The following is a 14534-nucleotide window of genomic DNA, read 5'->3' as shown; positions in this document are numbered from 1 at the left end:
CATATTGTCACCTTCAATGTGGTTCAGTAACATTCGGTTAGGTCATGAGCCACTGCAGGTTAATGAATGACCGAGAACGGATCACAGCATTACGCAGTTTGCATGCATAAATCAAACATAGCTCTGCAAACACACAGAATCAGTGTTGTATTGGAAACACATGAAATTTAATATTCTACATTTTTAATTACAACTTAACAAAGTTAGAATGTGCATTATAATTGAATATTTCTATGCGATGGAATGTGGTTGATCAGCCTATATTCATCACCATATGTGAATGAGGAAGTAGTTTTTGTGTTGCTCTGACACTGAACTCATTCACTGTGACTGTCTAGCGCAGTAATACACAGCAGTGTCTTCAGTCTTGAGGCTGTTCATCTGTAGATACAGTTGACTGCTGGAATCATCTCTGGACACTGTGAACCTGCCCTGAACTGACTGGGAATAGTAGATTGGAGTACTAGCTGTGCCGATGTATGAAATCCACTCCAGTCCTTTTCCAGGGCTCTGTCTGATCCAGCTCAGACTGAGACTGCTGAAAGTAAATCCAGTTATTGTACATGTAAGTTTGTGAGACTCTCCTGGTTTTTTAACCACTGCTTCAGACTGAGTGAAAGTCTGACATTCAATACCTGTGGAAAAAGAAACAATATTACATGTAAAGAAGTATAATGTTAAATGTTTGCACTATTGTTGTTTGTGGTGACTTACATGGTAAAATGTTCAGAAGTACAAGTAAAATAAACTTTTTAAACATGGTGTATGTTAAGTTTAAACCAGAAAGATAGACTTTGTTTCCAGAGTTCAGATGTCTGTTCAGATCACAAAGATGAACTGTCACATTTAAAGAAGTAAGCTGATTTGCATATTCAAATCAGAAAACTGATGATATAAAATGCTGCACATATGTGGACCAGATTAAGATTTTTGTGGTTAATGTTTGATCTATATAAACAGACCATAATTTTGCTATTATTAGAAATAAATGCCATTTTTTGTGTTGCATTACTTTTCATCGTATGTTGTTTAATGGATTTTAATATAATTGCTTTTTGGTTTAATATGAAATTAAAATATCAATATTATAAAATATGAAATTGCAGAAAATTGTCTATGACAGTATAAATTCAGTTGATGGATTACTGCCATCTATTGGTGTTTAAGCAGGCAGCTCACATCTCTTATAGACCTCCTGCACTCACATCACACAGACAGAATAAACACTTTAGTTCATTGACTGACACAGATCTGACGATGAAACCCTCGATGCTGATCAAACAGTGCTGAAAACTACTATACCTCTTCTGAGACAACAGCAAAACTCTGCTCTCTTCTTTTTTTTGTTTTACTTTGCTCTCTTATGGGGTGAGAGCAAAATATAATGGATTTTACTGACTTTCTGTTGAAACATAGTTCCTGATTATAGTGCTTATTTTATCTAATTGATAAAGTACAATTTCACAGCACAGTTTGAATGAACTGAACTGAAGTGACTCTTCACTCTGACTCTATGCAACAGGAGATCACATAATCATACAGAGCTTGCAATCAAACTACATGCTACCAAAATATTCATGTTGTTTCATATAATTTATTGCTCTCATTAGAGACTTTATGACTGTTTTGTTTACATTTTTTTCTCAGAGCTTGACATGATCGATTTTTACATAATTTCTTCTCCAACAATTCTAATTCTTTTTAAAGGCTAGGCTGATTAAATATAAAAAAAAAAACTTTTTGACAGTCATTACAGTAGTTCAGTGACATGTTTCTGTTGGAGCTGCATTAGAAGGTTTTTCATATACATTTTATTTGAGGTGTTTTAGAGCAGAACTGCAAATGATTAATATGTACTTTTGTATTCCTCAGTGAGAGCATTTTTTTATATACATTTTATTTGATGTTCACTATAGCACAACATAAGACACTGTTTTTTCTAAATAAGTGTTGTTTTCCTTTATCATAATTCTTTATTCTGTCATTGTTCCTGTCTGCTGTTAGAGTCTGTGGTAACTTAAAGTCTAATTTTTAGTTTGTCACTGTAAAATATTTAACCATAGTTTCCAGCTATTACCACTATAATATGCTTATCTAGAAACTATACATACACCACAGATGTGAGGTTATGTACTGTATGAGGTTTACATATTTTGCCTTATTTGTCTTTATGTAGGACAAGTATAAAAACAAGCATACAATATTTTACCACATTATAGGAGCATGACATATTTTCCCATAATGCTGATTTAATTTCAGTAGGAGTCTAATGAAGCGTTGACAGACTTGGGTTTTGAAAAAGAAATATTACAAACTTACTGTCAGGTCTGGCTGAGTGTCTGTGTTTCTGGAAGAGACAAAGGACATTTTAAATCTGCTTTTCAGTACGTCACCTCTACCATTCAACCATCCAACACAGCATTATAGAGCAGCCTGTCATGCCCAGTGAACACAACCCAGAAAAGGTGGTTTTAATAGCCAGAAAACATTTTACACATTTTAATGGCAGTTATTATTTTCATAAGTCATAAATTAAAAAGGTGTTGTATAGCAAATGTCTGTATGAGCCTAAAAAAAAATAATAAAAATCAAAAAAACTTCATTAATTACTCACCCACACACACATACAAAAAAAAATATATTTAATGTAGCATGTACATATGGATGCATTTTTCAGCTGTTTTTGTCCATATAATAAAAAGTCAGTATATCCAAAACAACAATTTTTAACAATATATTATTTTGTGTACGTTTAATACATGTATGACTTAGGGCTGTATTACTCGAGTCCAGACTCGGACTCGAGTCCGGACTCGAGACATTTTTCTATCGTCTCGGACTTGTCTCGGACTCGTTGGTGTTTGCACTCGGACTTGTCTCGGACTTGGTCATGGACTCGCCATATGTTCTCGTTGGTCTCGACCGAGTCCAGCAAAAAATAAAATAAAAAATATTCTCCTTCAAACCAAAACCACATTTGCATGTCGCGACTGAAAACGTGTGGAAAACGCTAGGCGCGCGATTTCTCCTTTTTTCCAAAGCGCTCTGTAGCCTGCGCTCTATGCTTGCGCTTCAGTGGTGTCTGCTGCTGCTAAGAAACCATGACCTGCTCTCCATGAAGACGCAGAAGTTTCAGCAAAAAATAAATGTATTTCCAGCACTAAAAATCCCTTGCAGTAGCTCTGCTAATAAATTCATTTTAAAAATGGCTATCCTTGTACAGCTATGATCAGCGGTTTCTCCATCTTGGCTTAGCTTTTACGGGAAAGGATGTGCATGACCAGCGGCGCACTTGCTGCGTTATGAAAAGTTTAGATGTTTCTTTTTTATCAATAAACGCTTATTAATTTATAGCCTTATGCAACAATTACATATGTAAATTTGTAAAACTTTATAATTATGACATTACATATTTAAACTTTCATGTAACAGCCAGTATTTGTATCTGTAACAATCACAACATTTTTCGTATCTGCATTCGGATACAACGTCGTACAGTAGGCTACTTGACAAGACCGTTATGACTTTTTATCTTTTTTTTTTTCATAGTTATCACTGAACAAGTATGTCGTGTTAAACTAAAATAACTATTAATTTCTAAAATAATATTTATCATGCAAGCAGAGAGATGTCATGACATACATTTAGTGACTATTTGAACACGACTGAATCCATTCAATGCGCACATTTTCATTACGCAGAACTCTTTAAGCGAGTCTTAACTTCACTTAGCAAATGTGCGTGTGCCGCGCAAACCAGCAAAAGATAAAGATGCAAACATGTAGGACAAGTAGAAAATGTATCCGTATCTACGCTGATTATTAGCCTACTTTTGAGAGAGAACTGGTTTGGTTTTTGAGAGACTGAGAAGCTCAACGTGTCTGTTTGATTGGTGAGCGCGCTGTGCTTGTTTCATTCATTCGTTTCATAACCAAATCATCGCCTTTTAAATATATACAAATAATATAACGTGTCTGATGTATTATTATAGGTGATATTACTCCTGCCAAGCTCTGATTTGTGAGAGATGCACGGAGAGGCAACAGCAATGCGGTGTTTGATTTGCGCTCTTTTCACTCATAAAGTTTATATTCATTCACTTCACACTCGTGACTTTAGAGGTCTGTGTATAATATTGCGCTGATCCCATGACTCAACTGTTATCTAGCAAACACCGGACTGTGCCAGCTTCAGCCGATTATTCAGGCAGAATTATTCCTTGTCCGTTATTCGTTTTTGAAGCCATTTTCCGTGCCATTCCGAATAAGGTATTAGGCTTTAGGCACACCCCTAATTATTACATTACATATTTTATTTTTACATGCAACACAGATAAGGTCATAGAAAGTAACAGCTTCACGCAATATTGTAATCCTAAAATTCACGCACTTCAAGATTCAAGATTTTTTATTTGTCACATACACAATTATATAGAGCATATATAACCAGCAGTGAAATGTGAGTGCAAACTCTTTGTATGCATTATGGTTAATACATGCTCGAGTAGTCGATTGTTTCCGACAGCGCTCGACTAGTCTATGCAAGCCCTAGTGCAGTATGGCAAAAATTTCGCTGTATTTATGTGCACATTCCCAGTAGAGCCAAACGTATACCTTCTAGCCTTAACTGCGCGCATTTGTCATATCCTGAGCTTTGCATGTGTGTGTGCTGCGCCAAGGACTCAGTCATTTTAATTTTTGAGCACAAAAACAAAATAACCAACATCATCATTAGAAAGTAAATAAAATGTAAATAAAATACATAAAAATAATTTGACCCTACAGCTCCAAACTCGGTCCTAGAGGGCCGGTGTCCTTTAGAGTTGAACCAACTAATCAAGCTTTTACTAGACACACTAGAAACTTCCAGATAGTGTTAAGGCCAGTTGGAGCTAAACTCTGCAGGGCATTGGCCCTCCAGGATCTAGTTTGGAGACCCCTGTCCTACAGAGTTGTTACTTTGCACATGCTTTTTGATCATAACAAATAATTATGTAAAATTATTTTCTTAGAATAGGAAATATGCTGTCTCTCGCATCACATACATTAGTTAAGTATGTGGTCTTGAAGAGGAACCTTTTTTTTCTCTCATTTGGACTAGGTCTTGACTTGGACTCGAAACTTTTGGACTTGGACTTGACTTGGACTCGACAAAGCTGGACTTGACTACAGCTCTAGTATGGCTTTCTTTATTATGATAAATCAGTATTAGTAAAGATTAATGTTTATATAAAAAAAACATGCAATGTCTGAAAACTATGAAAATATACCTAAAACTTTTATTCCAAATCTTCAAACATTATTTGAGTTTTGTTATAAAACACGTCACAGGTTTTATTGTAGACCACGACTGTGGCTTTTCTGCTTATTGGCCCTGATGTAGGTTTCCCGCTCTTTGGGGTTTGTGTAAGTCATGTATAAAAATTAACAGGAAGTGATTATCAGATTGTATGAGCCATATGTGGTACCATCCACCTGTCACTAAACCTGAGGAATAATTCTATTCATTTAAGTTGGACAATGAAAGATTTTTAAATTAAAATTCCAGAATTAGAAATTCTGAAAATTGAAGTTCCAGAAGGGGATTTTTATGATGTTGAGATGGAAATGGATTATGAATTAGAGATGGAGGATGATAATGGGGACCGCATTATCTGAGAATAAAAGACGATCTCGTCCAAAAGCTGGAAATCCAAAACACCGAATCCAGCACAACCACCAAATGCAGCATAACCTCCAAGGTCCTCGCAAAGTCCAAGTAAAAGTCAAAGACTACTTACGCTGTTCTGTGTTCACCGTCACCTTCTGCAACTGCCTGTTTCTGGGTACAGCTGCATTGAAATGCTCCTTGAAGGTAAGGAATTTTGTTACAATTACAATTGATAACACATTGTAAGCAGTGGCTCAGGTCAAAACTGACTTAGAAACTGACTTTTTGATTCAGAGAGCTATATGTTTGCCATATATTATGATCAAATAGCAATTAGATGTCATGGATAATATTCTTTTGTGTTTTTTTGTTCACAGGCAATGAATAGGAAGTATAGGAGAGATGTCAAAGGAGCAAAGAAATTCAGCCGCTGTGCTCTGGCTGCCAATATTTGTGCCATCATTACAACCATCATCACCATAATTGTTGTTTCTGTTGTCACTGCAATTGTTAAGAATGGATCTGTTTATTATAACCATAGATGTTATGTCATTTAAATTTTCACATCCAGTAATTACAATGAAACATCAGAATCAGAATTAGCTTTATTCGCCAGGTGTGCGCAAACACACGAGGAATTTGTTGTGGTTTTTTAAGGTGACATCAACACCAAAACTTGTATCTCTGGCTATATGAAAGTCTTCATTGTGTCAGATTTGTTTCTTTTATTGGTACTGTTTGATGCTTATTATTAAACATTGCATTCAGCTGTACATATCTGTCTTTTCTTTGGATGTTTGTTAATGAGAAGTATACTGACATTTAGTTTTTCACACACAGATTATTATATAGTTAAAGCCCTTTGAAGCTATGCTACAGTATGAATTTACTTTTGTGTTGAACCAGCACTAGACTTCAGATCAGCAGCACATCCTGGAAAAAAGGGACCTTATGTGTGCATTATATTGTATGTACACACATAAATAAAGCTTATATAGTTTTCATGCATTTAAAGGATCATAACTAGTACACTTTAAATTAGAGTGTTTGTGAAGTGAATAGGAATCTTGATTGTGAATAGATTGTCTTATTAAGTTTTGAGAAGTTTTAAACAAAGTATTCTGACTGTATGAGTCGCTGTGTTTCTGTGATTGTGAGTCACTATGTAGTGGACAACTTCTTGTGTTCCACTGCAACCTACTGACACAGAAGAGAACTGCAGTTTTAAACTTTAAGTGTGTTTAGACCAGTAATTTGTATCATTCCCACATACGTTAGTATCACTGTGATTCTCTTGCACAGAAATACACAGCTGAGTCCTCTCAGTCCAGACAGTTCAATATAAAACACACCATTCAAATCAAATCATCTCATTTCAATCCAACCCTCCTTCCCTTCCCTGTCCTGTCCTTCCTTCCATACAAAAAACACACTAAATCAAATCACAATTCAAAAATCAAACAAAATTAGTAATAAGGGTATATTCTTCATCTTGTGAGTGTTTATATGACTCTACAGCTTCACTCGGTTCAGCAGGATATAAATACTTGCAGCCTATAATAGACTCTCTTGAATATGCATAATGAGGAAATTATGAAAGATCACTGAGATTATCTTTTACACTTACACAGAGGATAACCAGAATCCAGTGTTTGAAGGGTTTATTAACATTTGTTACATTGATCAGATCTTTCAATGTTTGATTAGTATGAAATATTTAAAGCTACAGTCTTTATTTCGTTTTTATTCACTCCAAGCCTAATATAAACTAGAATGTTTGTGAAATTAACTTTATCTCATGACAGATGAGAACTGCAGTTTTACGCTGCAAGTGTTTGTACAAACCCATTTTTGTATCGTTTGCACACAGGTTTGTGTAACTGTGCTTGTCTTGCACAGAAATACACAGCTGAGTCCTCTTCTGTCAGTCCAGACAGTTTGAGATACACCATGTTTTTTTTTTTAACTGTCTCTAGTAATTTCTATACATCCCTCAAAACTTTTGGCATAGTCTTGTCCTTGTCCACTAATCCAAACACGGCCCATCCACACCAGTGCTTTTCCAGGTTTCTGTCTGACCCAGTGCATATCGTAGCTTCTGAAAGTAAATCCTGATCCTCTACAGGAAAGACTCAGAGTTTCTCCAGGCTTTACCTCTCATACAGAAGAAATGGCCTCCCAATTCTGACCTTTTACACCTGTTGGAAAATAAAATAGAAATAAGAACAGAACATCAGGTAGAGTGAATATTTACTGTTACAGTTTGAGATGGTGTAAGGTTTCACGTTATGACATACACTTGCAAAGGCCAGTGAAAACAGAAGGTAAAGCAGGTTGTTGCACATCTTTGATTCAGTGAAGTGAACTCATATGAGATCCAGTGGAGAAGAACTGATCATATATATGTACGACAAATGAAGGGTGGTGATGTCATACAGATTTAAGACAAAAAGGATGTTTCAAAGTATTCAAACAGACTAGTTTGTTAAATTATATCAATACTGGGAGTATGTAGTTAAAATCAAGACGTCTGTTGGAGTTGCTTTTGACCTACATTTCTAAAATTCCATTTACAAAATAAATATACATTTATGAATAATAACAACATGATTTCACATGGTATAATTTTATATACACTAGCTGTTTAAAATTATATATTTTTGGCCACTCTATAAGTGGATGACACTGATTTAAAGAACAGATTCTTGACCATCATTCAACAGTAACAAAGGAGTTTTTTTCCTCTTTATCAAAGTATTCCTTATAACACAGTTTGTTTGTTTGTTTGTTTATTTATTTAAGCTTAATAATGTAGACTTATCATTAGATTAGTAGACTAGTAGACTTCTATAATTTCAAAAGACTACATCTATCTGTCTTTAAATGTGATGCAGTAGATGTTGTGGTACAAACTTAAACTCTAATCAGATTTGATTTAAATGATTTACTCATTCATCAAATTAACTTATAACATTATAACTATTAAACTACGAAACTACTATTAAATATGAAAATACCAACATTTATAACTACTTGGTAGACAGTAAATGTTTTCTTAAGAGATGTTGTGTTCAGTGAGAACAGCTGCTCCTCAGCAGGCACTGAAGTAACAGACACTTTAATACAGACTACTAGCATTATTGTAGTAAAAGAGATTCATTAGAATTTTTTTTTCATAGTCATGAGCTTCATAAGAATAAATCAGTAAATAATACAATGATGACAGTATCAGCAATAATATCTAAACTGTCTGAAATATTTTAAAACCTCAAAAATATACTTCACTATCATGAAATAATAAAAATAATAATAAATCAACATCAAAAAAATAATCAATAATTATAATAAAGAAAGTACACTAATGTTTGAGTCATTTTTATGAATATTTAATGAGCATTTATGAGTATTTAATCTGCATCTGAAACTGAATCAGTAATTAGAAGTAGCTTAGTGAGGATTCTTAGCATGAAGCTGTGTATTTGTGTGTCGAGTGTTAGTGTGGTTTTTGAACAAGGCAGTAGCTGCTCTGTGTCACTGTGACCGTCTGGCGCAGTAATACACAGATGTGTCCTCAGTCTGCATATTCTGTCCTTGAAGAGTCACTGTGCTGCTGGAAGAATCTCTGGTAACTTGAAATCTACTTTTCAGTTTGTCACTGTAATATGTGTTACCGCTACCACATATCTCTCCAACCCATTCCAGAGCTTTTCCTGCAGGCTGCCGATTGAAGCCAGTGCAGTAGCTGCTGTCAGTCACTGAATATCCAGAGAGTTTACAGGACAGTGTCAAAACCTGACCAGGACTTAAGACCACAGAATCAGTCTAGGTCAGTTCAACACAGTGGACACCTGAGGGGGAAAATATGACCAGAAATGTTAGAGATATGACAACATTATGTATAACCATGGGTGTTTTTAATATGAAGTATCTCTAAAGAAGCTATAAAGACTTACGAGAAACAGCTGCCAGCAGCAGCAACAACCAGAGAGATGAAGAGATCATGGTTTGAGACGAGTGAGAACAAGCTGCTTCTTTTTATCTTAAAACTCAAATAAAGAGGAGGAGGGACAATATTTGCATACAATACTGCATATGCAACCCAGTAATAGTAATACTAGGTTTAATTTTTTTTTTTTTTTTTTTTTTTTTCAAACAATACATTAAGAACACAGCACCAAAAATGACATACATGAAAAAATAACAAAAATTCAACCATATAATAGTCATTATGCACATATACCCACACAAGGCAAGCAGGAAAAAATGTATCAGCAATCATGGCATTTAAAAATCTTATATTCTAGGTAAATATAGATAAATATGGGCCAGTATATCATCCACTAGGATAAGATGTCTTTGGTCTGTTTCTTTGGCTCAGAGTTGTACTGTGCTGCAGCGCCATCTGCTGTTGTTGTGGTTATTGTTTTTTTTTAACTAATTTTTTCCCCCTAGCTTGTTTTTGTACATCTCAGTGCTTTTTTGCATCATTGTGTATTTCTCGCACAGTAATATACAGCTGTATCTTCTGTTGTCAGACCAGAGAGTTTCAGGTACACCATGTTGTTTGAATTGTCTCTAGTGATCTCTATTCGTCCCTCTACACTTTTAGCATACACTGTTTTACTGGCGTCATGCCAGATAACCCCCATCCAGATGAATGTTTGTCCTGCTGACTGTCTGATCCAGTGCATGCTGTTCAGTCCAAAATCAAATCCAGATCCTTTACACGAGAGATTCAAAGTTTCTCCAGGCTTTTTGGTGACAGGACTTGATGGGATGGACTCAAGGCTCTGGCCGTTAACACCTAAAACAAAAAATTATAATGGCCTGTCAGCATTATCATATACAGTACATCTATTAATCTATTAATGAAATCTGAAGCCAGAATTAAATATTATTACACAGACAAATAGATTATACATACTAGTAAAGCACATCAGGAGAAAAAATAAGAATGAAATGTCTGCCATTTCAAATGATGCAGGAAGGTCAACTGCTACAATGTCACTGAACACTGCTGGTAGAAATACTGTATGTAATATCATTTACATTTGGGTGGACCTTTAAAATTTATAAAATATCCCACTGTTGGTGAGACAAGTATTGAATCTCCTTCTTTCATAATATTAAATTACCATAATATTTTGTTTGTCATTTAATTTCCATTTACATTTCCATTTTACATTTTAGTCATTTAGCAGAGGCTTTTATCCAAAGCGACTTACAAATGAGGACAATGGAAGCAATCAAAAACAACAAAAGAGCAATGATTTAAGAGTGCTATAACAAGTCTCAGTTAGCTTAAACACAGTACACGTAGCAAGGGCTTTTAAATAGTATAATAAATAAAAAGAAAACAGATAGAATAGAAAAAGAATAGAGCAAGCTAGTGTTAGAGGTATTTTTTATAATTGTATAATAAATGAAAAGGAAATAGATAGAATACAAAAAGATTAGAAATGTAGTTAGATTTTATTTTTTATTTTTTTAGATAGAATTAGAATAGTGAGTGCAAAAGTTAGAGGGTCAGATAAAGATGCAATATACTTCTTTTAAACCGATTCTTGAAGATGGCTAAGGACTCAGCTGCTCGGATTGAGTTGGGCAGGTCATTCCACCAGGAGGGAACATTTAATTTAAAAGTCCGTAAAAGTGACTTTGTGCTTCTTTGGGATGGCACAATCAAGCGACGTTCACTTGCAGAACGTAAGCTTCTAGAGGGCACATAAGTCTGAAGTAATGAATTTAGGTAAAGGGGTGCAGAGCCAGTGGTGTTTTTGTATGCAAACATCAATGCCTTGAATTTTATGCGAGCAGCTATTGGTAGCCAGTGCAAATTGATAAATAGAGGTGTGACGTGTATTCTTTTCAGCTCATTAAAAATTAATCTTGCTGCCCGCGTTCTGGATTAATTGTAAAGGTTTGATAGAACTGGCTGGAAGACCTGCCAAGAGGGCATTGCAATAGTCCAGCCTGGACAGAACAAGAGCTTGAACAAGGAGTTGTGCAGCATATTCCGAAAGAAAGGGCTTGATCTTCTTGATGTTGAATAAAGCAAATCTGCAGGATCGGACAGTTTTAACAATTTGATAATACAAAAAAAACATATCAACAATCATAACTCCAAGGTTTTATACAGGTTATATCCAGTTTTATATTTATAAATCCATTTAAAGAATTATCTTTTTTTATTATTATTATATTATATTATATTATTATATTCTTCAAACATACTTGAATAAGAATGTTCACAAGTTCTGTATTTTTTACATTTTAACAATTTCAGTAGTTCTGGGACTTTCTCAAATCTGTGAATTACTGTTATTTGACCTCTTCAGTAATATTCATGCACTATTTAAAGTTTATACATTCATTACATCCAATAATTATTGTTATGCTTATGAAGCAATATTGTTTTTCTGGCTACTGTTAAATAACAAGATGACCTATAAATCTTGTCTTCCATATATTGTAAAGAACTAGCAAACAGCAAGGCTGAAGTACTGCAAAAATTGATGATTGTTGAGTTTTATTGCTTTCTTTATTTTGGTGCAAATTATTTTTAGTGATTAGACTTTGGAAAATTATCAGAAAGACTTCATTTGTATTATGATGATGTTTTTGTACAGAGAGGCTGTTGGCGTCTGTCACTGTGTACGTCTGGCACAATAATACACAGCTGTGTCTTCGGCTTGCATATTCTTTCCTTGCAGTGTTATTGTGTTACTGGAAGTGTCTCTGGTGATACTGAACTTGCTTTTCAGGGAATCCTTGTAGGCTAAGCTTCCATCATAGTAGATCACTCCAATCCACTCCAGAGCTTTTCCTGCAGGCTGACGAATCCAGCCTGTATTCTCACTTGTAACTGAATAGGAGACTTTACAGTTGATAGTGAGAGTGGCATCAGGACGGACAGTCAGAGACTCAGGCTGAGTCAGTTCATATGAATCAATATCTGTATCAAATTAAATAATATCTGTTAGTGAGAGAGCATGATCTTTTTAGCAACAAAATGATGCATCACACAGAAAATAGACTAAACTTACAGGATATCACTGCCAGAAGCAACACTAAAGATGAAGAGATCATGGTTTGTTTCACAGCACAGTTTGAATGAACTGAAGTGATTCTTCACTCCTCTAGTGATCAGATGAATGTATAAACTGACTCATGCATGCTGTTTAAATATGCAACAGGAGATTTACATAATCATACAGAACTGTTAACAAACTTCACATGCATCACACTGTCCTGAACATTATTTTAAAAGCTTTTAGTTTTTAATTTAATGAGGTCATTATTTACAGTGATAGAGTCAATGAGCAGAAATGTTTTTTCTTTTCTTTTTTTTCAGAAATGGAAGTAACTTAAAAATGTTATTGTGTGTTTGTAATTTTAATATTTTAGCTATAGGCCTATACAGCAAACCTACAGAGCTTCAGGTTATTTTACGGAGCTGTAAACACATGAATCTCCGACCGCATACAATCGTTGACGAACACCCAATTCATAACATCAAATAGGCTATATGTTATTAAATTGTACATATATAGCCTATTAGATCATATCAGATTCATTTTTATTTATCCCATTTTCTTTCATCTGAAAATTACTTTAGAAAAAACTGACCTGTCCTGTTGTGAATATCTCATTGGTCTACATGCATATTGTCACAGTTACTGATTTAATCAGGTATTTGTCTATTTCTGAGCGCAGTAAGGCACCTGAAGGCCACATGAGGTATCTCTAAAGAAGCTGAAGACTTAAGAGAAACAGCTTCCAGCAGCAGCAACAACCAGAGAGATGAAGAGATCATGGTTTGAGACGAGTGAGAACAAGCTGCTTCTTGTGGAGGAATATTTTGCACACAGTTCAGCAAGTTTTACCAAGTCTGTAAATTTACTTTGACAATGTAACTGTCAATGAACATATAACTTACAACTGTCATCAAAGCTGGTGACCATACACTCAAACAACAAGAATTCTGAGATTATGTGGCATTATACGATGAACTTTGTTTAAAATAATTATTAACTTAAAGTAATTACCATAACATTAATGATTAGGAACCATGCGCACTGTTTAAAGCAGTTTTATTGATTCACTGTAAGAGTGATTTCATGCTTTCAAAAGAGAAATAAATATGATCATTATATGTTTGAACACTCATTATACAGTAATGTTCCATTCTTTGTATTTGATTTGTCTGTTTGTCGTGTGTTTCCTCGTTCCAGAATGAGTCTGTGCATTAATTGGTGGGGATTTTGCAGTGACTCTGTCTGCAGTGTAAATTGTTATGCCAGTAAGTGGCGACAAGTGACTGTTTGAGTGAATCTTTGAGTCATTTATCAAACTGATTCATTCAAAAAGGAAGTAACTGTGTTGCACAGAGAAGTGATGGTTAATTTTTCCTTGGCTTCTTTTAGAGTTATTTTAGCTGACGGAGCGATTAACTGGCAACACTGTGTCTAAAAGGCAAATTCCTCAATATTAACTTAATATTAATCCAACTGTTGTATAAAACTGTTTTGTTGTGAATATAACCACGGCTGTGATAACATGCATCCCCTTACCAAAAGTAGTATACTTCAAGTTTATTTTATTAAGTATACTTAAGTAAAGTTCAAGTATATTTTTAAGTATACTTTATGTAGCAAGTATACAAATATCAGTGTTCTAGTAGTATACTTGTAAGTGTACTGTTTCAATACTCCTTGGGACTAAATTGGCCCACTTTCTAGTATATAAAAGTATACTTTTAAGTATACTTTAAGTATAACAGTAGCAAACTTTGAGTACACAACTAGTTTACCTCTATGTTTGTAGTTTGTACTGCAATTATACTAAAAGTGAACCTATAGGAATACTGACAGTTTACTTATTAA

At 34.7% G+C, this 14534-nt stretch overlaps 1 pseudogene and 1 gene segment (V, D, J or C); both read right to left on the bottom strand.

Moving 5' to 3' along the window:
* Window positions 1-321: 321 nt before the first annotated feature.
* Window positions 322-1019, bottom strand: LOC122136781. The segment is given in 2 exon segments: window positions 322-635; window positions 1013-1019. Coding segments are annotated over 2 exon segments (321 nt in total).
* Window positions 1020-9123: 8104 nt separating this feature from the next.
* Window positions 9124-9651, bottom strand: LOC122136508 (annotated as a pseudogene).
* Window positions 9652-14534: the final 4883 nt, after the last annotated feature.

Source organism: Cyprinus carpio, chromosome B3 (genome assembly GCF_018340385.1).
Source record: "Cyprinus carpio isolate SPL01 chromosome B3, ASM1834038v1, whole genome shotgun sequence".
In the NCBI taxonomy this organism is placed as follows: Eukaryota; Metazoa; Chordata; class Actinopteri; order Cypriniformes; family Cyprinidae; genus Cyprinus; species Cyprinus carpio.
This window is presented reverse-complemented; position numbering and strand designations above follow the sequence as displayed.